The sequence below is a fragment of the Phyllobates terribilis genome, unplaced genomic scaffold, assembly GCF_046119375.1.
Source record: "Phyllobates terribilis strain yellow unplaced genomic scaffold, ASM4611937v1 Scaffold_4__5_contigs__length_816908805, whole genome shotgun sequence".
Classification (NCBI taxonomy): domain Eukaryota; kingdom Metazoa; phylum Chordata; class Amphibia; order Anura; family Dendrobatidae; genus Phyllobates; species Phyllobates terribilis.
In genome coordinates, this window is record NW_027362764.1 from 499,327,145 (window position 1) to 499,354,037 (window position 26,893).

Consider the following 26,893-nt stretch of genomic DNA (forward strand, 5'->3'; position numbering starts at 1 on the left):
AGGAAGGGTGCCATGAATATTGGCCCCCTCCCAGTAACACCAGCCGTCAGCCGCCCCAGAAATGGCGCATCCATAGGATGCGCCAACTCTGGCACTTAGCCTCGCTCTTCCACGCTGCCCTGGTGCGGTGGCAGGGGGTAATAGGGTTGGGGTTCATGTCAGCGCCAGCTGCCATGAAGCCCAGGTTAGTAATGATGGGCGTCTATAAGACACCCCCATTACTAACCTACAAAGTGTTAAAAAGAAAAAACACACTACACCCAGAAAAAAATAATTTATTTGAAATAAACCGCACCATTTTATTTAATTCTTAGTTTACTAAAAAAAAATAGTTACCTGTCCACGTTCCTGCGCTGATCTCCCATGCACAGCTGTCACATCTGGAGATGGTGACAGCTGTGCATGGCTGCTGTAAGCTCACACTGCCGGGAACACATCCGCTCCCGGCAGCGGGAGCCACTGACTGAGGTCACCGGAGTGCATTCAGACAGCGCAGCTCCGGAGACCTCCTTTACGGCACTGCTGTACCGTGGGAATTTCTCACGATACAGCAGGGCCGTAAAGGAGCTAACCGGAGCAGCGCTACCTGAACTCCGGCGAACCCGCTTATGCAATGACGGGGCTGCTTTACGGCCCCATCATTCTAGCGGCGGCAGCGGTTCAGAGCGGTCACATTCTATGTGGCTGCTCTAAACTGGAGATCATCGTGGGACACTCGTGGACTACTACGGAGGGTTAAGGATAAGGTTGTGGTTTATTATTTTATATTTTATTACAGGAGATCGATGGCTTCGGGGAATTAGGTGTCTAGGTGAGTATAGGTGTAGTTTTTTATTTTAGGTGGCGATCGGCGGGGACAGGTAATGTATGAACTAATTTATTGTAGGCAACCACTGGCCACCAATGACATGTATTTAAAATTTATTGGGGACACAGTAGGGCAATTTAAATAGCAGGATCAGGCTGATGGGAACTACTGCTCCCATCGAGCTGATCCTGCTGGCACGAGTGGACCGGGGACAGACATAGGCCGATGGGAGTAGTAGTGTCACATCGGCCTATGTCTGCCTGCACGCACACACTCACAGACACCGCACACACTCGCAGACATCGCACAGACACCGCACACACTCGCAGACATCGCACAGACACCGCACACACTCGCAGACATCGCACAGACACCGCACACACTCGCAGACATCGCACAGACACCGCACACACTCGCAGACATCGCACAGACACCGCACACACTCGCAGACATCGCACAGACACCGCACACACTCGCAGACATCGCACAGACACCGCACACACTCGCAGACATCGCACAGACACCGCACACACTCGCAGACATCGCACAGACACCGCACACACTCGCAGACATCGCACAGACACCGCACACACTCGCAGACATCGCACAGACACCGCACACACTCGCAGACATCGCACAGACACCGCACACACTCGCAGACATCGCACAGACACCGCACACACTCGCAGACATCGCACAGACACCGCACACACTCGCAGACATCGCACAGACACCGCACACACTCGCAGACATCGCACAGACACCGCACACACTCGCAGACATCGCACAGACACCGCACACACTCGCAGACATCGCACAGACACCGCACACACTCGCAGACATCGCACAGACACCGCACACACTCGCAGACATCGCACAGACACCGCACACACTCGCAGACATCGCACAGACACCGCACAGACATCGCACAGACACCGCACACACTCGCAGACATCGCACAGACACCGCACACACTCGCAGACATCGCACAGACACCGCAGACATCGCACAGACACCGCGCACACCCGCAGACACCGCACACATCGCACAGACACCGCGCACACCCGCACACATCGCACAGACACCGCGCACACCCACACACACCAATCATGACGGGCTGATCGTCTAGGAGGTGACGCTGTGCGGCCAGCCAATCACTGTAATGCCCACAAACAACATGGCTGCGGCATTACAGTGACTGGCTGGCAATCCCTGCATGTTCATTGGCTCTGTAAAGAGCGCCAAACATGCAGGGCGAAGACCCGAGCTCCCGCCCGAGTAACCCGGAAATGCTCGGTGCTCGCCGAACATCCCGAGTAGCGTGATGCTCGGGCGAGTACCGAGCAGTGTCGAGCATGTTCGCTCAACACTACTGGCTACTAATGTCACTGTGCATGTGGCTTTCCTGACTACTGCCTAAGATGTCTCACAGGCTTAGACTCCATGAAGACGACTTGGCAGTCTACCAACATTTTTTTAAGTAGGCTCAGCTGGTGGTTAGGGACTTGCCACACTTGTGCTGTGCCAAATTTGTTCCCCAGCAGTCAGCCTTAATCCAATTTTAGGTGCAGAGTGAGATGCGCTTCGCACCTCTGATAACGACATAACAGGGCCGCTTATCCATGTATTTTTTTCTGTTCTTTTGGCCTCTGGTAAAAAAATTCAGGTGGCAAGATTATCCTTCGGTTGTTGTAGTGTACGATGTCCTAATCTTGTTCTTGGGGAAGAAGGGTCCTGTAAGGTGGAAACAAGCGCACAAATAGGGTAAAACCCTAATAAGAAGGGGGAAAAAATATTTATCAGTTGTGGCTCACCTGGGAAAGTAATGTGAGCCACAACTACTATAATGATTTTGATACCAGTTGCCCCTTGGCTGGGGAAAGAATTCAATCCGATGTTTTACCAAACAGGATTAATTTAAAAACGCATTTAAAAGTGTCTGCGCTGCTGGAGAAGGAAAAAAATCTCTTGCTGCAGTATTCACAAATGTTCTATATTTCACTATGCGTTTCGGTTTCGTTCTCGAGTGAAAAAACCCAGCAAGTGACATGTACACTGAGACCTATATATTCTAAAATGGGCGCCAAGAAAGCAAGGGTAACACCCACTGAGGGGTTAAGATTCAAGTTGAAATAAAGAGGACGGAGAAAGTTTCTCCAGCCTCCTTTTTTTTTTTTTTTTTTTTTACTTTGAATCTTAAGTGGGTGTTACCCTAGCTTCGGTTCAGCACTGAAATGCGTAGTGCAATAAAGAACTTTTGCAAATACCGCAGCAAAAGATCCATTTTTTCTAATCTTGCTCTTGGCATAAATGGCTTCATGTTTTGGGGTGGTGTACATAACTGGATAAAGCCTTAGCTCTGTGTATCAGGGAAGGGTACAGGTTTAACTAGGGCTGCTGATCGGCTTTATACAAATTATGTTTGTCAAAAGGCTGAAGACTTGGTATACATCAGTGTTTCCCAAAGTCCAGTCCTCATGGCCCCCACAGGTCAGGTTCTCAGGATTTTTATAGTATTGCACAGGTGAGAGAATTCCTGATGCCTTGATGTGATACTTCCATCACCTGTGCAATACTAAGGAAATGCTGAAATCAAGATCTGTGGGGGCTGTGAGGATGGGGTTTGGGAAACACTGGTGTAGATGATGGAGCCTAGAACTGGAAACGTTTAGGGCCAGTAGGAAGTGTGAATTTCTGCTGGATAATACTTCCTACTCCCTGTGTATAAGGGAAAACTGAGGCCAAAATGTTGTTTTTTCTTTGTATTTTTGATGTGTTTTTTTTTTTACGTTCCATATGTAATGACTAGTGTTGAGCATTCCGATACTGAAATATCGGGTATCGGTCGATATTCGCTGTATCGGAATTCCGATACTTAATTCCGATACTTTTCCAATATCGAATACCGGAATCGGAAGTTCCCATAATGCCTGCGCTCTGCAGTGTCTCTGAAGGATGACAAGCTGGATGGCAGCGCTCAGCTGCGATCCAGCCTGTCATCAGAATGCCATCCCAGCATGAGAGAATTCTCCTGCTTGTTTAAAAGCCGGCGGGCGGTAAAAAGCCGCCGGCTTTTAAACAATCACACAGCCCCATACTGCTTCCCCGCAGCCTCCCACCCCGATCCTCCGCTCCCCCCATCCTGATCTTAAGTTAGGACCGTGCGGGGAGCGCAGCACCAAGGAGCGGGGAGCGAAGGACCCGGGCGGGGAAGCCGGCAGTGAAAAGACTTCACTGCTGGCTTTCCCGTTCTGTGCTGCGCTTTCCCGCCGGTTATTTCAAATGAACAGCTGAAGTATCAGGTGATGCCGATCAGCTGTTTATTTGAAGTAGCCGCGGTGCCCTCAGAGGGTTCATGTGAGTTCATGCTTCACTGCATGAACTCACATGAACTTTCCCACGGCCGCACAGGTCAGCGTCACCTCCCAGACCATCAGCCCGGTCATGATTAGTGTCTGTGCGATGTCTGCGAGTGTGTGCGGGGTGTCTGTGCGGGTGTGCGCGGTGTCTGTGCGATGTCTGCGGGTGTTTGCGTGCAGGCAGACATAGGTCGATGTGACACTACTACTCCCATCGGCCTATGTCTGTCCCCCGTCCACTCGTGCCAGCAGGATCAGCTCGATGGGAGCAGTAGTTCCCATCAGCCTGATCCTGCTATTTAAATTGCCCTACTGTGTCCCCAATAAATTTTAAATACATGTCATTGGTGGCCAGTGGTTACCTAAAATAAATTAGTTTATACATTACCTGTCCCCGCCGATCGCCACCTAAAATAAAGTAAAAAATAAAAAACTACACCTATACTCACCTAGACACCTAATTCCCCGAAGCCATCGATCTCCTGTAATAAAATGTAAAATAATAAACCACAACCTTTTCCTTACCCCTCCGTAGTAGTCCACGAGTGTCCCACGAAGATCTCCAGTTTAGAGCAGCCACATAGAATGTGACCGCTCTGAACCGCTGCCGCCGCTAGAATGATGGGGCTTTAAAGCAGCCCCGTCATTGCATGAGCGGGTTCGCCGGAGTTCAGGCAGCGCTGCTCCGGTTAGCTCCTTTACGGCCCTGCTGTACTGTGAGAAATTCCCACGATACAGCAGTGCCGTAAAGGAGGTCTCCGGAGCTGCGCTGTCTGAATGCACTCCGGTGACCTCAGTCAGTGGCTCCCGCTGCCGGGAGCGGACGTGTTCCCGGCAGCGTGAGCTTACAGCAGCCATGCACAGCTTTCACCATCTCCAGATGTGACAGCTGTGCATGGGAGATCAGCGCAGGAACGTGGACAGGTAACTATTTTTTTTAGTAAACTAAGAATTAAATAAAATGGTGTGTTTTATTTCAAATAAATTATTTTTTTCTGGGTGTAGTGTGTTTTTTCTTTTTAACACTTTGTAGGTTAGTAATGGGGGTGTCTTATAGACGCCCATCATTACTAACTTGGGCTTCATGGCAGCTGGCGCTGACATGAACCCCAACCCTATTACCCCCTGCCACCGCACCAGGGCAGCGTGGAAGAGCGAGGCTAAGTGCCAGAATTGGCGCATCCTATGGATGCGTCATTTCTGGGGTGGCTGACGGCTGGTGTTTCTAGCCTGGGAGGGGGCCAATATTCATGGCACCCTTCCTGGGCTATTAATATCAGCCCCCAGCTGTCTGCCTAGCCTTTGCTAGCTATTAAAATAGGGGGGACCCCACGTCATTTCTTTGGGGGGGGGTCCCCCATTTTAATAGCTGGTAAAGGCTAGGTATTCAGCTGGGGGCTGATATTAGTAGCCTGGGAAGCTCCGTGGGTATTACCCCCTTCCCAGGCTTCAAACATCTGCCCCAGCCGTCTGCTTAACTTCCGCTAGAGACTAAAATTATGGGGGATCCCACGCCAATTTTTTTTTTAATAAATCCTTTATTTTAACACTAAATGACACTTGAGGAGTTAAAGATGCAGTCCCTAAATTATTATTTATTTTTTCCCAAAAATTTTGATTTGGGCTTTGCCATATTTTTGTATGCCAGCCAGGTACAGCATCCCGGAACGGGCTGCCCCCAACTCCCAGCTGCCTAATTGTACCTGGCCGGACACAACAATATAGGGAAGCCCTTTTTTTCTTATTATTTCATGAATTTCATGAAATAAGTAAAAAAAAAAAAAAAATACGTGGGGCTTCGCCCTTTTTTTGTGTCCAGCCAGCTACAACTAAGCAGCTGGGGGCTGGAATCCACAGCGCAGGGAGGCCCAAGCTTTGTGGGTCCCCCCTGCTGCGAGCTGCAGTCCGTAGCCACCCCAGAAAATGGCGCGTTCATAGAAGCGCCATCTTCTGGCGCTGTATACAACTCATCCAAGGCCCTGGTGCGGTGGCTCACTGGGTAATAAAGGGGTTAGGGCCAGCTTTGTATTATCCGCTGGCCCTAAGCCCGAAATTCATGGGGTCACGCCAATATTAGACATGACTGCCATGAATTTCTAGTAAAGTATTTAAAAAAAACACAACACCCAGAATAAAGTCCTTTAATTGAAATAAACACACAATTCTTTAATGTTCTAAATTAAACCATACTTACAGTCACGCCCATTCCAGCTGAAGCCAACGATCTCCTGCAATAAAAGTAAAATAATAAAGCAACATCATCCTTACCTTCCCATGGTTCCCAGGACAGCTTCAGCTCTGCTACATCGAGATGACAGGCTGGATCGCAGCAGAAAGCTGCCATCCAGCCTGTCATCCCGCAGACACTGAGAAGCGCAGGCATGCTTGCGCTCCTCAGTGTCTGGCTGTGACGGCATCCAGATGAGCCGACAATGAACTCAGCTCACCTCATGCACGTCACTGACAGCGTGGGAGAATTCTCCTGCGCATGCGGTGAGCGTGAGAGACTCGGCTCATCTGGATGCCGTCACAGCCTGACACTGAAGAGTGCAAGCATGCCTGCGCTTCTCAGTGTCCGCGGGATGACAGGCTGGATGGCAGCGTTCTGCTGCGGTCCAGCCTGTCATCTCGATGTAGCAGAGCTGAAGCTGTCCTGGGAACCATGGGAAGGTAAGGATGATGTTGCTTTATTATTTTTCTTTTATTGCAGGAGATCGTTGGCTTCAGCTGGAATGGGTGTGACGGTAAGTATGGTTTAATTTAGAACAATAAAGAATTGTGTGTTTATTTCAATTAAAGGACTTTATTCTGGGTGTTTGTGTTTTTTTTTAACTTTGACTATGGGGTTAGTAATGGGGGTGTCTTATAGACGTCTCTCCATTACTAACCTGGGCTTGATGTCAGCTGGCATTATAAGCTGACATCAACCCCAGCCCTATTACCCCACTGCCACCGCTACAGGGCAGTGGGAAGAGCGAGGCTAAGTGCCTGAATTGGCGCATCCTATGGATGCGCCATTTCTGGGGCGGCTGACGGCTGGTGTTTCTAGCCTGGGAGGGGGCCAATATTCATGTCACCCTTCCTGGGCTATTAATATCAGCCCCCAGCTGTCTGCCTAGCCTTTGCTAGCTATTAAAATAGGGGGGACCCCACGTCATTTTTTTGGGGGGGTCCCCCATTTTAATAGGTAGTAAAGGCTAGGTATTCAGCTGGGGGCTGATATTAGTAGCCTGGGAAGCTCCGTGGGTATTACCCCCTTCCCAGGCTTCAAACATCTGCCCCAGCCGTCTGCTTAACCTCCGCTAGAGACTAAAATTACGGGGAACCTCACGCCAATTTTTTTTTTAATAAATCCTTTATTTTAACACTAAAAGACAAGTACAGTAATCAACACTGTCGCTGTACTTCATATATATGTGACTGACATGTTTCTATCTATCTAATCTATGTGTGATGCTCTATTATTTCTGTTGTAAATTGTCGGGTACAGATGCTGAATTGCCGGCCGGCTTTTTTAAAGAGACGGTGCATGAAAACACTATTATTTTTTTAAATAAATCCTTTACACTAAATGACAAGTACAGTAAGCAACACTGTCACTGTACTTATTATATATGTGACTGACATGTTTCTATGTATCTAATCTATGTGTGAAGCTCTATTCTTTCTGTTATAAATTGTCGGGTACCGGTGTATGCCGCTGCTGAATTGCTGGCTTTTCATGTTTCACTGTGAGCACTGTTCCCATCGAATTTGGGCAACCACCTTCCCCAATACATTCTACATTATTGTTAGTTGTTTTCCTTCATGTAGAATTAACCTACAAGGAAAGAAAGGGTTTATTTTCATTCCGATATTTGTGTCCCATTGACTTGCATTGGTTTCCGGTATCGGAATCGGCGATATCCGATACTTTTTGGGTATCGGCCCGATCCAATCCGATCCGATATTTCCTGATATCGGAAGGTATCGCTCAACACTAGTAATGACACATCAAACGATTTCATACAGAGGCATCCTGTAAAAAAAACAATGCAAATGTATTTTCAGTTTGCCACTAATAGGTATCAACTACTGAGGACTCTAAATTTTGATTATTTTTTTTAATCTACTGGCTAACACGGTCCAAACAAATATATATTTTTTTTACAGGAAAAATATATGTAAACCCAGAAACCTAATTTAAAAATAGGTCATTTTCTGATGATGGGGAACCTTTTTTGTAGCATTGTGATTTTGCCAGGGCTGAAAAATCATGCTTACAATTCAGATGCAGATTAGTCTAGACGTTCATAGGGGGAGAGTTTATGCTCTTCGAGTGCCCAGAACTTGCATTGCTGTACCACCAGTTTCAGAAGTAAAATCGTCCTGACAGGTTCCCTTTGAGATGAAACTAATAAGCTTACATAACAATTAATTATAAACATGGCAGAACTCCTGAAAAAAATAGGTTACATAAGAGTTTAATATTGACTTTAAAATATCTAGGCGACCCTTTTTAGGCATAGCTTAGTACTGCGTGTTTCCTAAATATAATTAAGAAAGGAAAAATGTTCAACATAGAACAGCTTGGATTTGACACCCTAATACCTTATATTGGGGAGGGTCGATTTCTTCATAATAAACTCAAACAAAGGTTGCATGTATACTTTTTAAGCACGTGTGCGACTATTTTTCATGTCCTGGGAGGGTTGTAGGCTCATTGCTAGAAGCATACATACCTACAGAATCATTTCCAGCTGGTCATCTGTGTGCTGACTGCAATTATTTGTGCAATTTTCCTCTGCTGATTGAGAGGGCTCTAATGTCAGAGGCCACTCGAGGAGTGGAGACGTAACGCAGAGCTTGGATGCCAGCCAGAATCTGGAGTCGGGGTTAGATCCCAAGGTTAAGTGATAACAATGAGTATGTTGTTATATAATGTGATCACTGTGACTCTCCTAGTAGCTGTTTAGGTGACTATACAAAGGTTAATTGGGTATAAAAATAAATGCAAAAAAACTCCCCACAGCGTGTAATTCAGGTTTTGTAAGTATTTGCCTGTAATAGGTCCGTATTGGTCATCTGTCGCACAATCAAGTGATAGAATTTCAAGGATTGTCAATTCAAAATGTAAAAAAAAGATCTGGAAATGGACCTTAATCATTGTCTAAAGATAACTATAGGTTCTTGTAGAGCTAAATATGCTTTTAATACCAGTTGACTAGTTTTGTATTTTCTATGTGTATAAAAGAGGTGTGTTTTTGTGTTTTTATAGGATGATAGTGATGGTATCCCGTGGTCTGAAGAAAGGGTGGTGCGTAAGGTGCTATATCTGTCTCTCAAAGAGTTCAAGACTGCACAGAAAAGGCAAAGTGATGACTGTATTAATGGGAGCTTCAAAACTCCAAAAGGTGAGTCAAAAATGATGTCACACATCTTCCTTATGCCCCAGTTGATCCTTCCAAGCTAGGGAACCTGACAACTCATACATACTGCCTAATCCATGGGCAGCGTGTATCAGGCACTGGCTGCATGATCTCAGTCATAATACTTCCATAATTGGATGTGTGTAAATAAAATGTTCCTGAGCTGAGATAATCTTATAAATGTTCCCCTGCTGTGTACTGTGTAATGGCTGTGTCTGACCGTACAGGAACATGGTCTGATCATACCATATCTCCTGGGCAGGGGAGGAGAAAAGTCTACAGACATTACAGCAGGGGATCACAAATAATTCTTTCTTTTGAGGTAAAACATTTTTTAAAATCAGGCAGGGAAATGTTTTATCTCACAAAAAGAATCAGCTGTGAACCCCTGCTGTCCTGTCTGTATCCTCTCTTTTTTTCTCCTCCCCTGCCCAGGAGACATGGAAAAAACTCCTTTAAGTGACAGGTCTCTCCCTGCGTGCCTATATAGGGAGAGACCTTGCAGCGGGCGGGGATAAGCCGCCGTCGACCCACCTGTCCGTCTAGCCTTCCATGGTTCCCGGTGGCTTTTAAAGTGTGTCTCTCTCTGAAGCGCCACAGAGTTTGAGTCAAACATACATGGCTGACATCATACAGCCAGTGCCTGATGCATGCTGCCCGTAGCTTGCACTACATGTATCAGCTAGCAGATTCTCTCCAGCTTAACTATTCTGGCAGGCTTCTATATTATTGCAACTTCCATTGACTTGAATGGAGAGAGCAATGAAAATGCATGATTACTTCTCCAGAATATGGATCAGGGGTCTTGTGATCCTCCCCTTTTGGGAAAACAAGACTTTGAAATCCGACCTATTGAATTTTTTTTAGGCGTGACATGGGACATATGTAATTTTACATAGTGATCTAAAAGGACTTAAGAAGGGTTCCTCTCCTCTGGACACTCCTCTATGAGCTAGAAAAGAGGGCTGCTCTATAAGAGGATTGGCGTTGGTCTTACTGCATGTAATTCTGTAGTGGCTGCAAATGTATAGGCGCATGCAGCTTCCCCTTGAAGTAATGAGAGATTTTTACCAACACAATTTATTGGATGAGGTTGAAGGACACAGATGTGTTGGTACTAGTGATGAGCGAGTATGCCTCATCAACTGTTTTGGCGAGCTTCCTTGGGTGCTCGCCGATTATTTTGCCGTGCTCGGGGTTTCATTCATTGTCGCCACGCCTGGCTATCTCTGCATGTGTCGCAGCTGTCAAACAGCCGTGACACTTTCAGGCGCGGCGACGACAAATGATGCCCCGAGCACGCCAAAATACTCGGCGAGCACCCGAGCCTGCTCGCCGGAAAGGGTTAATGAAACATACTCGCTCATCACTAGTTGGTACCAATTACATATTTTCTCAGCTAAATTGGATACAAGGTGTTAATAATGCTGGCATAGATTAGATTGGATCAAGGAGCTGCAGCAAAGTGGGCAAACAAGACTGGGATTGTGGATAATGGAAGATCATATCTATTGAGGAACTATATATAATTTGATGGTCAAAACAAATAATTGAAGTGTACTTTAACCCCTTCCAAACACTTGACATGATAGTACGTCTTATGTTTGGTCCCCACATATGGAGACTTCTCAGGAGCTGATACCGCACCCCAGGCAGTGATATATAGCTGGCATCTCCCTGTAACTACAGCGGCCGGCCGGAGTGCTTAGTTTTACAATTTAAATGCCGCTGTCAAGCTCTGAGAGTGGAATTTAAATAGTACAATTGCCAATGTGCGCAGTCACCAACCTCCTCCGACTCCCCTTGACGCAATTGTAGGAAACCGACAGGTTGATCTGCCAGGTAGCTGGGTGTTTGCTAAGAGCCCACATTGCTGCCATCTTGGTCCCCTTGTGAAGCTCACACTGTGGGTGGACTTCATAGTAGAACGTTTTTTTTTTTCCACTATACGCTGCAATATGTGATAGGAAGTTGAAGACTCCAAGGTGGACTAAAAAGTGTTTCCTAATTTTAATTTTATCGAATATTTTAAATACTTGGAATAAAAATATATATTTTAAATTATTTATTTAGGCATATGTTGTTGTTTTTTTTTTTTTTTTAATCCTGTGACCAGGGTCTCAGGTAGTGTTTAGTTACCATGTTGTTAAAGTGGTATGCAAAATTATTATTCTGACAGAAGTGGTAAGTGAATAAATGAATTTTGCAGTGTGAGCCAAGCGACATAATACATAATGATAACGGACATACTATCACGTATTGTATATAATGACGTTTGGTCTCCTGACCCAGTAAAACTGGCCACATGTTACAATATTCATGTAGAGAACAAATGACTTAGTAGTTGGTTTAAGGTATCCGTACATATCTAATGAGGTCAGCCAAATCCTCCGATTCTCTCCTTATGGCATATCTTGGTTCCGGGAGCGAGGGGAGAAACATTTGCTTATTCTTCACTCTCCTTGAAAATGTCTGCTGTGAATCTGCAGTTTGAACTGCCGCAGGTCAACATGTAGATTATCTCCATTTAAGGGGAACCTGTCAGCACTTTTTTACATGTTGAAAGTCGTGGTATAACTGTGGAAGTGCTTTTCCCCCCAAAAAAACAATACTTTTGTGTAGAGATCTGAGATGCCAATCATGAGAAAGCTAGTATAGAAGTCAAATGCAAATCAGCTGTGAAGTATCTGGGGGTGTGTCCATGTACATAGACTACTGCTTTTAAGTGCTTTGACACGCCCCTAATGCACTTCTAGCCTGATTTGCATCGGGCTTCTACTCTAGATTTCGCATGACAGGAACATCCAGTCTCTCTGAAGAGGTGCATAACCCTTCTTCCATAAATAAAAACTTGCTCCCATTTAACAATACGTTATTACAAAAAATGGCTGCCACTCCAATAACTGACGGTCAGTTCTTAAAATTGTTTTGCGGTATTTTTGTAGACTTTTTTTGCTTGCATTTTGGTGCTGAACAGCTGTATGAGCTTACCCTAAGGATAGGTTTTATCATCTTGTTTCTATGTAAATGATCATGTACAGTAAGTGGTATGTAGGAATTGACCTGCTCTTCCAGGTAGCATCTTAATCCTCGTTTCTTAGTAAGGTATTTTTTCTGTGTAAAGATGAACATATACCCTGCTATACCTTATTTTTCAGATTATAAGACGCACTCCCACTAAATTTGGGAGGAAAAAGGGGTGTGTCTTATAATGCGTAGGTACGGTATTTTACCTGGGTGGTGACATCGGATCAGGTTCACAGATACAGGTTGGCAGTGGCAGGAGTCGGACGATGCTGCGGGCCTCGTCCTCAGAAGAAGCGTCGCTGATTCAAGGCAGTGGCGGTGGAAGCGGGGCGATGCTGCGACCCTGTCCTCAGAAGTTGGAGGTTCCCTATCCCGTACATAGCCCTGCGGTCTGCTTCGGCAAAATGGCCGCCGGAGCATGCGCAGATTGAGATCTCTGGAGACGAGATCTCGTCTCTCGAGATCTCGATCTGCGCATGCTCCGGCGGACATTTTCCCTAAGCCCACCACAGGGCTATGTATGGGATAGGGAACCTCCAACTTCTGAGGACGAGGTCGCAGCATCGCACCGCTACCACCGCCTTGAATCAGCGACCCTTCTTCTGAGGACGGGGCCCGCAGCATCGCCTGACTTCTGCCTCCGCTGCCAATCTCCTGTATGTGTCACCCTGGCTCCTTTGACCCCTCTCCACCACCGCTGCCTCCCGGGTAAAAAGGATTATAAGGCGCACCATTTTATTTAAAAAAAAAAAAAAAAAAAAAAAAAAAAATGTTTTACTATTTTTCACCCCAAGATTTGGGGTGCGTCTTATAATCCGCAAAATACGGTAAATAAAAGCAATAGTGCATATAAATAACATCATTTATCTGATCCTGTTTGGTAGGTGTGTGCTCAATTGAGGCTTTACTTAGTAAAGACCGTTTTTTTATTTAAAAAAAAAAAAAAAACGTAAAAGCCATCCCACTAGCGCCAAGGTGTACCCAGTCAGGATGGTCCTAACCTCTAGTATTAAAACCTTACCATGTGTCAAAGTGACGTTGATGTGAATAAGGGCAGAGCAGGGCCGGGTCCCGAAAATGGATACACAGCAAATGGGAAACTATATAAATGTTATGTCCATCTCAAAGAAAGGGAGGCCGCACCCTAACCTGCACAAAGTGCAGAAACCTGAAACTTAACTTAAAAAAAATAAACTGGAATATAAGTTGATATATACATGCAACATATGAGCATGTTCACACTGGCCATTAAATAGACAAAACCCTGGACAGAAACAAAATGAAGATTTATCCTGCTGTGCGAAAATGAGTAAAATTATGCACATAAATCACATGGGTTAAACACCATTTCAATCTCTTCGAAAGGGGGCACAAGGCCCTATACAACCACTTCTTCCATGTATAAAAACTTGCTCCCATGTTACAATTAACAATGCGTTATTACAAAAAATGGCTGCCACTCTAATAAGTGACGTTCTTAAAATTGTTTTGGGGCGTTTTGTAGACTTTTTTTTGCTTGGATTTTGGTGCTGAACTATGTGCATACCCTAAGGATATTCTTATTATCTTTCTGTGTAAAAGATGATGTACAGTAAGTGGTATATAGGAATTGATCTGCTCTTCGAGGTAGCGTCTTAATCCTGGTTTCTTAGTAAGGTATTGTTTCTGTGTAAAGATGATGTAAGTGGTATGTAGGATTGACCTGCTCTTCAAGGTAGCGACATATTCCTCGTTTCTTAGAAAGGCATGTCCAAGGTTTTCCGCTTTGCTGTCACACTTGTAGAATAGAGGGTGTACACTTCGCGACAGGTTCTCTTACACATGAGTGAGAAGCTTTACACAATGGTGTAGATCAATAGGTGTGACACTTTATATAGTGACAGGTACATGGCAGGTCCACACACACACACACACACACACACACTTCAATCTTGTGTTATTACAGCCTAGAACCTTGAAATGACCTTACTAAGGAGCGAGGTATGTAGAGGTTGTGGCCCATGTTCATGCCAAGCATCTGTGGGTGATCTGAATGTGTGACGTGCAAGCCCCTGCATTGTCGTCTAGTGCTATTTGTTGATTTGGCCTTTTGTGACCTGACATACTTATTTGGCGCAAATTAGTGCAATTTTTTATCTTTGCTCGTTTTTGGCATTCTTGCAGGGCATACCCCAAAAAACGCATAGTCGAAAATTAGAATTGCCCACCGGCTTGCTGCAATTGTTGTGACTTGCATCTATATACATGACTGAACCCTGCAATTCCCGTTCAGATCGATCGAATTCCCATTCCAGATAGTTTTGGGTCAGATTAGACTTCCGGTATAGTTTTCTATTCAGTTATCCGAGTCCTTTACCGTTTTAACATAGTTAAAGCCGCACTATTTTTGCCAAAGTGATATGCTACTCAATGGGCACTGTTGGCATGCAACCCATCTGTTTAGAGGGTAAACCGATAATATTCCCCCTACAATATGGCTCCAGCATTGTGATCTATAGGTACAAAATATTCTGCTTATTCCACAAATTTAAGACCTCAACAAGGAAAGTTTGGGATCTGAAGCCGTACTTCTGTCTCTGGCAGCTCACTGTAGACCTGCTTCTGACCTGAATTACCCTTGGAGGCAGTCAGCAGGGAGATGAGAGCTCCGTTATTTGTCCTCCTCCTTCGCCTCAATATAAATCCCGGAGCCACCAAGTCATAAATCAATGTAGGGCTTCTGCCAACACCTATTACCATTTAAGCACACTGGAATGTATGCATTATTTCAGGGGCTCGGCCAGTATTTACATACAAAGATTTATGGAGCTCTTGTCAGCAAATAGCATCACAAAGTGGAGCCACAAAGCATACCCTTGGTTACTATAACAAAGTGCAGACGCACTTGTCTGGGTCCCGAGCCTGCTTCAGCCAACATTATAAAGGGGACGGTGTCTGGTAAAAAGCAGCAGAACCAGAAGATGTGGTTTATCTATGAATTTCTACATAGCTTGTCCCACCTGCAATCTCGCTATACTGACGGCTGCTTCCCTCAAGTCAAAGTGTCAGTAGTGTGTCTGCAGATCAATTGCCTTGTAAAGTTGGGAGACAAAGGGTTAAAGAAACACTCCTCCCATCAAAGTTTTTATCCCCTTAATATATTGCAGTCATCATATTATACAGCACTGTGTATTTACAATTGCTCATTTTGCCTTTCCACCCAATTAATTCTTCTGTTTCCCATTAGGTCTATGACATCACATGATTAAAAACTGACTAGCTGAATCCTTCTAAGCTCTATGTAGAAACAGGAGGTCAATTTTCCCTGCATGAGTCCTCATTAGAACTACAATTCAACCTCTGGGGACGACTCCTACTATTGAGCTTTATTAAAATGTTGCACTGTTTGGCTTTTACAGCCTTTGTTTCCCTTCACATTCAACTGTCATATGGTTTATGGGCATAAATCTCCTGAGCGGCACTCAGAAAAAAACAGATAAGAGTTACAAACTCCCCGCCAGACTGTCATATTGAGTTTCCTGACGAATTCTCAGTTAAAGGGGTGGTATGATACCTAAAATGTTCCTTATAAATATCTATTTTTACCCTAAGCACTTTTATAATTAGCTTTATTATAAAATCTCCTACACTTTTCCATATACTACTAATCCCTAAATGAGTTTGTTTTACTTCACTTCCAGTGACATTTTGTTTGAGCAGAGTCTCAAACGATGCGTTATGACGAAGCTGGAGCTGCACTCACTCCCCACAACATCAATCACCCCTACTGGAACAGGGCATAATCACAGCTCAGTGCTGTAGTCACTTATTACAGTTTTTAATTTCCACCCTCTGTAGATGTCTTGAATCCATGGCACTGATGGGGGCTTTGAGTCAAGTGACCAATGCGGCTGCACTTTGCTTCTGCCCCTGTTGGCTGCAGCTTCTGTGAAACAAGATGTCATCAGGGGGTAGTGATAGAAGCAGTGTAAGTGACAGCTGTGCTGCTCCCTAATGTCGATTCCTTTGAGTATGGTGATAGAAGCGGGGTGGCATGTGAAAACCTACATACACTTTTTTTTTTTTCTTAAGTGGTGATCATTTTCATGGTCTAGAGATTGCACTAATTTGATACACATGGGTAAGAATATTTCTCCATGTTCATGTGCCTGAGTGTCCTGCACTTGGGACACAGTGCTCGAATGTGCGCCTAGGTCAAAGTTTTTTATGCTGGTGGGGAGAGGCAGATTAAAGTCCTTCTCTTAGGTAAGTAAACGTTAGACTATGGATCTGGCCCAGAAATTTGCACCAGAATTTACACTGAAATCCGTATGAATTGAATGTAGATTTTGTTGTAGGATTTGGTAGAAAACGGAACCGTGGACCTGACTTCACTGGAGTGGGTGAGATCTACGGTGAATATCCATGCATTTTTGTCTTAGATGGGGAATACTGCGGATTTGAAAAACAAAACAAGCAAAATACCCAAATAACTGGAAGTAAATGGATAAATTGCACAGTGCAAAAATAATGATAAATAATAAAGGGTATTTAGTTAACAACATAATTTTGATCAAAATAATGTAAAAGCCATCCCACCACGTCACGGTAACCCTTATGGGACAGTCCTAACTCTAATATTAAAACCTTACCATTTGTCAAGTGACATACATATGGATAAGGGCAGAGAGACTGAACCCGTAGTAGAAGCATAGACCTAATTTACTTCCAGTTATTTGGGTATTTTACATAGTTACATAGTTTATAAGGCTGAAAAAAGACAAGCGTTCATCCAGTTCAGCCTATTTCTTGTGCACTGCAGCTATTCCGCAGCGTTGATCCAGGGGAAGGCAAAAAAAAAAAAAAAACCCATGCGGTATAGGCCAATATACATCATTGAGGAAAAATTCACTTCCCGACTCCAATCTGGCAGTCAGATTAAATCCCTGGATTAATTAACTATCACTAAGCATAAGATATAATTTTATTGTTCTCAAGAAAGGCGTCCAGGCCTCTCTTGAACTCATTAAGTGAGTTGGACATCACCACTTCCTCTCCCAGAGAGTTCCAGAGTCTCACGGCTCTGACCGTAAAGAATCCCCTTCTATGCTGGTGCAGGAACCTCCTTTCCTCCAGACGCATAGTGTGCCCCCTCGTCTTTGTCTCCATCCTTGGTATAAACAGGTCATGGGAGAGATCTCTGTACTGCCCCCTGATGTATTTATACATGTTTATGAGGTCTCCCCTAAGCCTTCTCTTTTCCAACGTAAATAGGCCTAATTTTGACAACCTCTCTGGGTATTCTAGTCCCTCCATTCCCTTTATTACCTTAGTCGCCCTCCTTTGTACCCTCTCTAGCTCCAATATGTCTTTCCTGAGCACCGGAGCCCAGAACTGTGCACAATATTCTAAGTGCGGCCTTACCAGCGCTTTATACAGAGGAAGAACCACAACATTTTGCTTGTTTTTGTTTTTTCTCTGTCTAGTGGCCTTGTGTGAACATGCATTTACATTTTGCATGCACATCAATTTATTTTTCAGTTCAGACTCCCAGGTTTTTTCTTTGCAGTTTAGTGTGCTTTAGTGCATTTAAGGGTGTGGCCGCCCTTTGTCTGAGCTGAAAGGTTCATTCTGCCTCTTAGGTCTATGCTTCTACTACGGGTCCAGTCTCTCTGCCCTTATCCATATGTATGTCACTTGACAAATTGTAAGGTTTTAATATTAGAGTTAGGACTGTCCCATAAGGGTTACCGTGAAGTGGTGGGATGGCTTTTACATTATTTTGATCAAAATTATGTTAACTAAATACCCTTTATTATTTATCATTATTTTTACACTGTGCGATTTATCCATTTACTTCCAGTTATTTGGGTATTTTGCTTGTTTTTGGTTTTTCTCTGTCTAGTGGCCTTGTGTGAACATGCATTTACATTTTGCATGCACATCAATTTACGTTTCAGTTCAGACTCCCAGGTTTTTTTTTTTGGATTTGAAAAACAGCGTTGGGTTTTATTAACCTTATACTTCATTTTGAGTCTCCGTGCTGATTCCACAACAAATACAGTGTGTGAATCAATCTTAAAGGAGTTGTCATACTAGTAACAGCATTTTTTGTATTTCTGTTTTTTAACCTTGGCTTGATGAAAAATAATCAACAGTTTCATAATCTCCTTTCAGCGCCCAGGCGGGTCTAGCGTCTCCAGGTGTCCACAGACTCTATACGCAGTATCCCTACTTTCTGAAGTCTCCTACCGCTGCAGCAGTCAGGTGACTAGAAGGACGCGTCATCGGATGGATGTTTCTCCGTGCTCTTGTAGTCACTTGGCTGTTCTGGGACTTCTGAACGGCGCAGACCCCGCTTCCAATGCGACTTGCTTTGGATCCGTAGGGGCACTAGAAGGGCGAGTATCCAATGTTTATTTTTAAGCAATCTACAGCTAAAATGTTTTATTTTTTTCCTCTTGGACAACCCCTTTAATAGAACAAGTTTTTTTTCTAGCATCCTTGTGGATACACACTGGGTAATGAGCAGTTTTCTATGCACTGTAGCTGAACACAATATGTAGATCCTTTCCTGTAGGTTCTTATTATTTCCTTTGTGTAAATTTAGTATTTTAATAAGTGATGTGGAGTGCGGCGCTCTGAAATGACTAACCTTTGGTTAATGCTGTGATGTACCGTCGTCTAATAAAATAACGCAGGTAATAAAGGACGTAACTACTCTTCTGTGAATACTAAATTCATTTTTTGTAGACCCAATGACAGCAGTTACAATTAGAAGCTCTGCCAAATGGCCCTTTCAATAATGTTCGTGTTGCGTTCACCGAGCTCTAATATTTGTGTTACATAAATATCATTAGAAGATTTTTACAAAGGGAAGCAGCCATGACTAAAGCAATTATTAGCTCGGTTTCATAGGGCTATCAGATTACGGTGGCTGCGACAGCTCCACGTAATGGGGTTTATACTGAGGGACAAGCTTCCCCCTGTCTATAAAGCATGTTGTGTTTATTGGCACCATTTATACTGAAGAATCTAAATTGGCTTTTCTGATAAAGACGTGCATCTAAATATTGTGAGAGTTCAGCATAGGGTTATGCATATATAAGATAAGCCATGCTACTGTATAGTATATGGATACAATCGGGTCACCAGTCTGCACATTTAGAGGAGCTAAAAGGTCTATGAACGTGCGTGCCGAATTATTAGCCCATCTGAACATGTTGGCAAAGCGCAAGATGATTTTTAAGATGGGTTCAAAATCTTTGTCAGCAGCACATCATCCCGTGTAAACGGGATAACTTGCCGCTAACATGATATTCTTTGGCCACAGAACGATCATTTTGATGATCGTTCTGTGTGTTTTGAAAATTTGTTGGCCTGTGTAAACAAGCCAGTAAATAATTTTGTTATAGCAAATCGTCAGTCGCTTAATGGCCTGGATTGTGCCATCAGGAGTGACTAGATTCAGAATAACAAACAGTGATTGAAGCCATTACATGAGAATGACCATAGTATGTTCAGAGATGCCATTTTTGCAAAGTATTTCTTTATTCACGTTGTTCCCTTCAGTGGAGTCTGCATTTACATGGGCCCATTTCTTTTCAGAACAAGCACTTGTCAATTATATATATACAAATGGACTGGCCCCATTCACACATGAAAGATGTTGATAAATGCATGAATATTGTTGCAGATTCCTTGCTAAAATCCACAGAAAATTCTCTCGTAATCTGCATCCTATGCATTCACACACTACTGAAAATTTCAGTGTCTATTATTGTCCTCGTGCATTAAATAAATATGTAAAAATAAATTGCAATCACAAAATAGTCAGCAGATTACCCTCTTCTGCAGCACACTGAACTGCATGAGAGGCAAAAATTTTACAGCATTGGATTTTTTCCTTGAATACCTGTCAAATTAATTTGCCTTTTTCAAACATACCCAATGCTGTGCGTCCTACTCTAGGCATGAACTACTGTGGTGAGAGGACCAGTCCAAGGATCACTCGGCCTTGCCCCATTCCCAGCTTTTGTAGGTGTAAGGATTAGGGTTTGTTGCCCTGTGTTTTGGAAGGGTTTGAAGTATTTGCAACCAATTCCAGGAGTAATCACCTCTTGCAAGGTTTAACTTTGAGGAAAACCTCAACCTTTCAGTGATACGTGTAATAAGCAGGGCTGTGGAGTCGGGAAGCCAAACCTCCGACTCCTCAATTTCCATGACTCCGACTCCCTCATACATGGCTCATGTATAAGTGATAAATTTACTGTAGCACAGATCTCAGCTAAAAGTCTAGACCCTTAGATCAGGAATACGACAGACATTTATAGGACATTTCATAACTTTCCCAAATTCTGATAAAAAAAATATTCCCCACAAACTGCATTGAACTACTGTACCCAATTTATTATATAGTTTAGGAGTTGGAGTCTGTCCATTTTATACCGACTCCGATTCTGCCTCCACCAAAATAGACACCTACTCCACGTCTCCGACTCCATAGCCCTGGTAATAAGGGACTGCTACCAGAGCACCCAGTGTCGGACTGGAATGCTAAAGGCCCACCAGTAACCAACCCTAGGGCCCAACTTTTCAGCTACATGCAAATGTGACATTATCCTCAGTCACAAATTTATATAATAATGAACTGGGAAGATTGTTAAATGAATAAGATGCTGCCTTTGTCTTCACATAGTAATTCAGACCTCTTGCAGTAGGGCCCACCGGAGGATTCCCCTGTACTCCTTTGGACCAGTCCAAGCCTGAGAGCACTTATTACTGCCGTTTTAACAGTGGTCAGTTTGGATCTATAAAGCAGTAAATCTGACAAAACTATAAAGAAGTAACTCTGCAGTCACTAATGTTCCTACTGGTCTATAAATGTCGCAGTATTGTGTGCACGTGTTCATTTTTATTATGTCTGTCCTGCAGGTCTTCTTCATGGACAGTCTAAAGGGCAGTCCTCCGAAAATGAAAAGGATGACACATCTCAAGGTTCTTCACTCGCTAATAGTGTGACATCTTCTGATTCTGAAGATGGGCCTGTCAGGAAAAGGTGGGTTATATTTATATTATGACAGAAATGACTGTTATTCTGGAGTAGAATATTATTAATTAAGGAAATTCCTAGATTTGGATTTAAATAGAAAATCATTTTAAATTCTCATACACTTTGCTGCTATTGTAAAACTTTGTTTATTGTAAACAGCGAGTAATGTGCAGCAATTCTGCAATGTATGGACAGGCCCCTAGACCTCCTAATATTCAGCGTTCTCTAAATTTTCAGCACATCATGATTTCTGCAAACTTTTTCCTGCTAACTTTTTCCAGCTAAAGTACACCATGGTTGAATTTTTTTTTTCTGCACGTATTTTACAGATTTACCTGGAAACAAAAAGATAAAATGTCATTTTTACATATGAAAATTAGTCAATTGTGTAGTTCACTTTGGTCCTAGAATTCAGCAGTGGAATGTGTGAAAAGCATTGTTGACTGACTTTTCATCGCTGTCTCCGTCTAAATGGTGTAATTGATGCCATGGTGGAAATCTACGTGCAGACGCTGGCACAGAAATTGCTTTTTCAGTTGGATCAAACCTAAATGGCTAGTGAAAAGCTAATATTCATTCCTTGCCTGAAGTCTGTCTGGGGACCCCTGGCTGCTCGGGAAACGTGCCATGCTTGCTCCTACATAGCCCTTGCCAAAGCTAATAAGGGTTAAGGTTGTAGAAAAAAAAAAATGCACGTCTCCACTCCAAAAGGAGAAGGTGGAATATGCGGAAGATTCCTTCTGGAAATAAAATAACCTTGTTTCATTATAATATTAAGTATCAGCTGACTGTCTAAATGATGTAGCAGCAGCGTCTGACGGAAAAAAATCCTTACTACCTACCACTAATGTACTTTACGACATGAAGTGGCCAACATATGGATGCCAAAATCGTTTGTCTGACTGTGCTTTTTGGCTGATGCGGGTCAAAAGATTTTGTAGATATAAGAAAAAGAAGCAAATAAAACCAAGTGCAAAACCCTTCTATGATCTAGTCAGGCAATCGAGCATTATTAAAAGTACATAGACATGTAAGGTTGAAAACCTTAAGGAAAAAGGCTCAGCGCCAGAAAGGAGGAAAGATTCTCATCAGCATTTTTTTGAGGCTCTGTTCACATCTACCTTATGGTTTCTGTTTATAACGGAGACCACAATGTAACGTTGGGTTCGTCATATGTTAAGACAGTCCCCGTTGATCTCCTTGGTCTTGCCGAGGTGTCCATTGGTTAATTTTTGTTCCTTTCAAATGAGACATTCCGCAATGCAAATAAAATCTAAATGACTAAATAATATTTGTTGCAAATGCCCAATACCTACAGTGGTGTGAAAAAGTGTTTGCACCTTTCCTGATTTCTTACTCTTTGTCATGTTTGTCACACTTAAATGTTTCAGATCACAAAACTATTTTCAATATTAGACAAAGATAACACAAACACAAGTAAACACAAAATGCAGTTTTTAAATGAAGGTCTTTATTATTAAGGGAAAAAGAAATCCAGACCTACAAGGCCCTGTGTGAAAAACTGATTGCCCCCTAAGTCTAATAACTGGTTGGGCCACCCTTAGCAGCAACAACTGCAATCAAGCATTTGCGATAACTGGCAATGAGTCTTGTAGAACGCTCTGGAGGAATAATTTTGGCCCACTCATTTATTTATTTATTTTACTCACTTACATAGCGCCATTAATTCCACAGCACTTTACAGACATTATGGGCACTGTCCCCATGGGGCTTACAATCTAAATTCCCTATCAGTATGTCTTTGGAATGTGGGAGTAAACCGGAGATCCCGGAGGAAACCCACCCAAACACGGGGCTCATCTTTGCACAATTGTTGTAATTCAACCACATTGGAGGGTTTCCGAGCATGAACCGCCTTTTTAAGGTCAGGACTTTGACAAGGTCACTCCAAAGTCTTCATTTTGTTTTTCTTAAGCCTTTCAGAGGTGAACTTGCTGGTGTGTTTTGGATCATTGTCCTGCTGCGTAACGCAAGTGCGCTTCATCTTGAGGTCACGAACAGATGGCCGGACATTCTCCTTCAGGATTTTTTGGTAAACAGTGGAATTCATGGTTCCATTTACCACAGCAAGTCTTCCAGGTCCTGAAGCAGCAAAACTGCCCAAGACCATCACACTACCACCACCTTATTTTACTGTTGGCATGATGTTCTTTTTCTGAAATTCTGTTACTTCTACACCAGATGTAATGGGACATACACCTTCCAAAAAGTTCAACTTTTTTATTGTCAGTCTACAGATTATTCTCCCAAAAGTCTTGGCAATCATCAAGATGTTTTCTAGAAAAACTGAGACGAGCCTTTGTTCTTTTTGCTCAGCAGTGTTTTTCGTCTTGGAACTCTGCCATGCATGCCATTCTTGCCCAGTCTCTCTTATGGTGGAGTCATGAACACTGATCTTATCTGAAGCAAGTGAGGCCTGCAGTTCTTTGGATGTTGTTGTGGGGTCTTTTGTGACCTCTTGGATGAGTCGTCGCTGCGCTCTTGGGGTAACTTTTGTCAGCCGGCCACTCCTGGGAAGGTTCACCGCGGTTCCATGTTTTCGCCATTTGTGGACAATGCCTCTCACTGCGGCTCTCTGGAGTCCCAACGCTTTAGAAATGGCTTTATAACATTTTCCAGACTGATAGATCTCAATTACTTTGTTTCTAAATTTCTTTGGATCGCAGCATGATGTCTAGATTTTGAGGATCTTTTGATCTACTTCTCTTTTGTCAGGCAGGTCCCATTTAAGTGATTCCTTGTGATTCAGGTGTGGCAGTAATCAGGCCTGTTTGTGGCTAGGGAAATTGAACTCAGCTTCCCAAAGATGTGATAAACCACAGTTAATTTATGTTTTAAAGGTGGAGAAGGGGGGGCAATCACTTTTTTTCACACAGGGCCCTGTAGGTTTGGATTTCTTTTTCCCTTAATAATAAAGACCTTCGTTTAAAACACATTTTGTGTTTTACTTATGATATCTTTGTCTAATATTTAAATTTGTTTTGTGATCTGAAACAAGTGTGATAAACGTGCAAAAGAATAAGAAATCAGGAAGGGGCAAACACTTTCACACCATTGTATATATTTTCTGAAAGTAGACACCTGATACATTGTCAAAAAGCCAGCACTTTATACATGCAGGCACCTCTCTGCACAATTTTGTATCATGACATAACTTGTTAAAAATGCACTCAAATTGATACCAGTGGTTAAAGCCCACACCTCCTTAAAGGGAATGTGTCACCCCCCCTGGGCGATATCAGACCTCTACTATGGCCATACAGGGCATAGAAAAGTAAATCTTTACCTGTATGGCCATAGCAGAGGTCTGATTGCAGAGAAAAGCACTTTAATCAATTCTTTTTTCCACAGGCTTGGCGTCCTAGGGACGCCAAGCAATCCCTGCCTTTGTGCTTATTATTCCCCCAAATCCCGCCTATATGCTTAATTATCATATTTCCCCCCTCCCCTGCACGTCACAAGGCTCTGTGACGTGCACTGTGCTCCCTGACTTCCAGGCATGCGAAAGCTCCGCTCACATGGAGAGCACTTTGCTTCATCCTGGCCCTGTCTACCTGTGCTCTGCGCCGCAGGTTTCTATTGTGCAGGCGCTGGAAAGTGACAGTGAACCCTCGGCGCCTGCGCAATAGAAACCTGCGGCGCAGTGCACAGAGACGGGGCTGGGAGGAAGCAAAGCGCGCTCTGTGAGTGGCGATTTGCGCATGCCCGAGAGGTCAGGGAGCACAGTGCACATCACAGGGCCCTGTGGAAAAAAAATTGATTGTGCTTTTCTCTGCAATCAGACCTCTACTATGGCCATACAGGTATGTATAGATTTACTTTTCTATACCCTGTATGCCCATAGTAGAGGCCTGATATCTTCCAGGGGGTGACCGATTCCCTTTAAAATAAGTCCACACATACCACTTAGGCCTTTGCCTCCACATTCTTTATCTTTATAAAATCATTAGAACTGGAGTGCCCATATTTTCATGAAACTTTCAGAAACTTTTTTTGTCAATTTTTTTTTTATAGTGGTCTATTTTCAGTTCTAGAGTGTTTTTGAGGGGACAATATATTAAAGGCCCCATATAATTTTAAAAAATGCACCACTATTGGTATTTTTATATCTGTATAAACTAAAGCAAAGTGAAAAGAAATAAATTATATTCTATTTTTTTTCCTTACAGTGTTGTACACTGCTAGGGCAACCCTTTCTCAATATGAATGTTTTCCCCCGTTAAAATAAAAACACTTATACTCGTCTCCTGTGCCGGCACCGTTCCAGCGGTGCTGGCACTCGTGTCCGCGGGCTCACGTGAGGCTATGTCTCGTGAGCCCGGTGCCCAATCAGCGCTGGCGTCACTGTTCCCGCCTTCAGACCTTTTAAAGGAGTTTTTCCACGAACAAAGTATATTTTAATTCATAGATCTTGGAATAAAAAGTTCCACAATTGGATATATGAAAAACAAATGTTCCTGTGCTGAGGTAAGCTTACAAAATGTGCCCCTACTGTGTAATGGCGGTGTTTGACTGTGCTGGAACATGGTCTGATCATATCACATCTCCTGGGCAGAAGAGGCGGCAAAAGAGAGTATACAGACAGGACAGCATGGGATCACAGCTGATTCTTTCTGTAAGGCAAAACATTTCACTTCTTGTTTTTAAGCAATGTTTTACATCAAAGAAAGAATCAGTTGCAGTCGCATGCTGTCCTGTCTGTATGCTCTTTTGCTTCCTCCCCTGCCCAGGAGATGTGGTATGATCAGACCATGTCCCTGCACGGTCAGACACAGGCATTACACAATACACAGCAGGGGCACATTTATAAGATTATCTCAGCACAGGGACATTTTATTTAAACACAGCCAATTGTGGAACTTATTATTCAAAGATCTTTTGATTAAAACGTTGATTAAAATGTACTTTGTTCGTGGGAAAACCCCTTTGAGTAGTTAACAGGAAGTGAGTGGTCGGGTGCAGCTCTCACTACCTGTTGATTACTTATATGCCTGAAGACTGGTACAGTGACGCCAGCACTGATTGTCAATCACAGCCCACCCCCCTTGCTTCACACTGGCTGAAGGGGTGTCATTTGAACGAGCTGACTCTCCGCCTGGATTACAGTTAGACATAATCTGTGGCTCATTTTGGAGTTGAAATTCTCAACTCCACAATGAGACCAGAATCGCTGTGGTTGTGACCCAGTCTGAGTTTTCAAGGGTTAAATTGAGAGTCCGGAGTGACGGCTGCAGAAACT

General features: G+C 43.6%; 1 protein-coding gene across 1 annotated transcript in view; it reads left to right on the plus strand.

The window, feature by feature from the left end:
- JARID2 (jumonji and AT-rich interaction domain containing 2) overlaps positions 1-26,893 on the plus strand; it is a 166,267-nt gene that overhangs the window by 55,431 nt on the left and 83,943 nt on the right. The window contains exons 2-3 of the mRNA XM_073678794.1: positions 9,425-9,560; positions 21,516-21,639. Of these exons, the coding sequence (XP_073534895.1) occupies positions 9,425-9,560; positions 21,516-21,639 (260 nt within the window). The remainder of the gene's footprint in view (positions 1-9,424; positions 9,561-21,515; positions 21,640-26,893) is intronic.